Source organism: Dendrobium catenatum, unplaced genomic scaffold, assembly GCF_001605985.2.
Source record: "Dendrobium catenatum unplaced genomic scaffold, ASM160598v2 fragScaff_scaffold_71, whole genome shotgun sequence".
Classification (NCBI taxonomy): domain Eukaryota; kingdom Viridiplantae; phylum Streptophyta; class Magnoliopsida; order Asparagales; family Orchidaceae; genus Dendrobium; species Dendrobium catenatum.
The window spans coordinates 1381468-1383470 of record NW_021318533.1 but is presented as its reverse complement, the minus strand read 5'-3'; the positions used below and the strand labels follow the sequence as shown (position 1 = coordinate 1383470).

The window sequence follows — 2003 nt, the reverse complement described above, 5'->3', positions numbered from 1 at the left end:
AGGCTTGCGTGTAAAGAGATGCAAAGCTAGCTAGCTTGTTCCACGTACATTTCAGTTTGATGAATGAGGTTGGTAAGCTGAGGTAAACGATACTCAACTTTTCTATGGAGTTCACACACCACCACCTTGAACCAAAAAGGATCCAATCACAGCCTTTTATTTTTTCCATTTTTTTTAAAGTACCTATGATTTTTTATTTATTAAAGTCACTACAGGAAAAACAGTGAAAACCGGCGGTTTTTTCCGGCGGTTAGTGTAAAATTACCGGCGGTTTGACAAATTACCGGCGGTCTAACGGCGGTTCAGTGACCGCCGGTAAAAACGGCGTAGGAAACAAATTCCGACGGCCTTTTACCGGCGGTTTATTTTTGCGGCGGTTTTCCGGCGGCCCATACCGCCGGTGATCACCGGAATTTCAACCGTCGGTCTTTCGGCGGTTTGGCCGCCGGTAATGTAACCGCCGGAAAACCGCCGGTCAGAGTACCGGCGGTGTTCCGGCGGTTAAACCTGGCGTCGTCTGGTTCATTAGACCGCCGGACGGCGCCGTTAGACCGCCGGTAACTTACCGGCGGTTGACGGCGGTTATAGCCGTCGGTATTACCGACGGTTTAAACCGTCGTACGTCCATCGTATAACCGCCGGTGACCGTCGGTAAGCCGCCGGTATTCACCGGCGGTTTAATAATAACACCGGCGGCTATATCTTACCCGTCCGGTATCGTAGTTTCCGGCGGCCAAACCGCCGGTTAGCCGCCGGAAACCTGTAGCACCTGAAAAAAAAAATTGACAGCATCCCCTCTATTTGAGGGAGGTTCACCCTAAAGTCTAAACCTGCAGAAAAAGCATATATATGTTGGGCAACACGCCGCTATATTCATCACAACCAGAAAATACAAAATTCATCACAACATTACAATCACAAATTCACAAAATAGTTCATGATAATGCTACAATCACCAGTTCAGAAGTTCACAAGTTCTAATTAATACATTCATCAAACATAATAAACATCTAATCATCATCGGTATCCTCACTGTCTGCAGATGGCTGCTCCTGTTGGTCCTTCTTCCTTTGTTTTCCAGCTCTGTAGGATTGCAACTCTGCTTGCATTTCATTCTGAACCCTTTTCATCTCTTCAATCTCTCTAGTAAGTGCTGCAACCCTCTCACTTACAGATTCTTCAGCTCCACTTGGATCATGGAATGCAGAGGTGTATGAACTACCCTCAATAGCAAAAGCTTGTGAACCCATGCCATATACCCTCCCCCTCTGTCTTCCACCAACAACTTCTGACCATGTCTGATACTCAGAAGTATGGGCCGATCCAGAAGATGATCCCTCGCCAGTGGACTGCCTACTTTCTCTAACTCGTAAGAAATCATCCTGCAAGTTACAAATAGTTTTATTAAAATAAATATTTATTCTAAAAATCCAAAAAATTTTACTCACATGAGCCTTCTTAGATTTCTCATCAACCCACTTCTGGTCAGCTTGATGTTGATGAGTTCTTGTATGCAGCTCCAATGGTGTTGGCTCCCGACCCAGGTGCGCTTTCTGAAAATTTGATGCTTAGTTATACTAACATAAATATATGTAATAAACCAATTCAAAACACTTACCAGTCGCCGCCTATGTTCTGTATGAGGTACAGATCCACCAGTATGAAGAGAGCTTCCTAAACCGCCGCAGTCAGAGGCTCTGTTCTGTTTATTCTGCTCTCTCATTTTTATAAACTCCGGGGTAGCCCAAGCACTACTCAAATCTGCCCAAACGCCCTCTCCAATCCAATTAGGCCTCTGCCCGGACTTTCTAATGTCCGTGAACATGTCTCTGAGACGGGTCGCTCCTCTCCTCTCAAAATTAGATCTGATCCTCGTGCTGTACTCAGGCAACCACCTAAATTCTTTCTGTACAAATTTAGGCAATATCAAAAAGATTAGTACAAATTAAATCATATATTTGAAATCATACAAAAAAAAAATATACCTGAAATTCTCCAAACCA

General features: G+C 44.4%; 1 protein-coding gene across 2 annotated transcripts; it reads right to left on the bottom strand.

Moving 5' to 3' along the window:
* Window positions 1–982: 982 nt before the first annotated feature.
* Window positions 983–1862, bottom strand: LOC110097050. Of its 2 annotated transcripts, XM_020823263.2 has the most exons (3): window positions 1619–1862; window positions 1449–1553; window positions 983–1382 (listed from the first exon to the last, which is right to left on the bottom strand). In XM_020823263.2, the coding sequence occupies exons 1-3, from the start codon at window positions 1823–1825 to the stop codon at window positions 1011–1013; spliced, it is 684 nt and encodes a 227-aa protein (XP_020678922.1). In that variant the 5' UTR covers window positions 1826–1862; the 3' UTR covers window positions 983–1010. The 2 variants fall into 2 exon arrangements, with proteins under 2 accessions (XP_020678922.1, XP_028551276.1); XM_028695443.1 differs by having other exon boundaries at window positions 983–1553.
* Window positions 1863–2003: the final 141 nt, after the last annotated feature.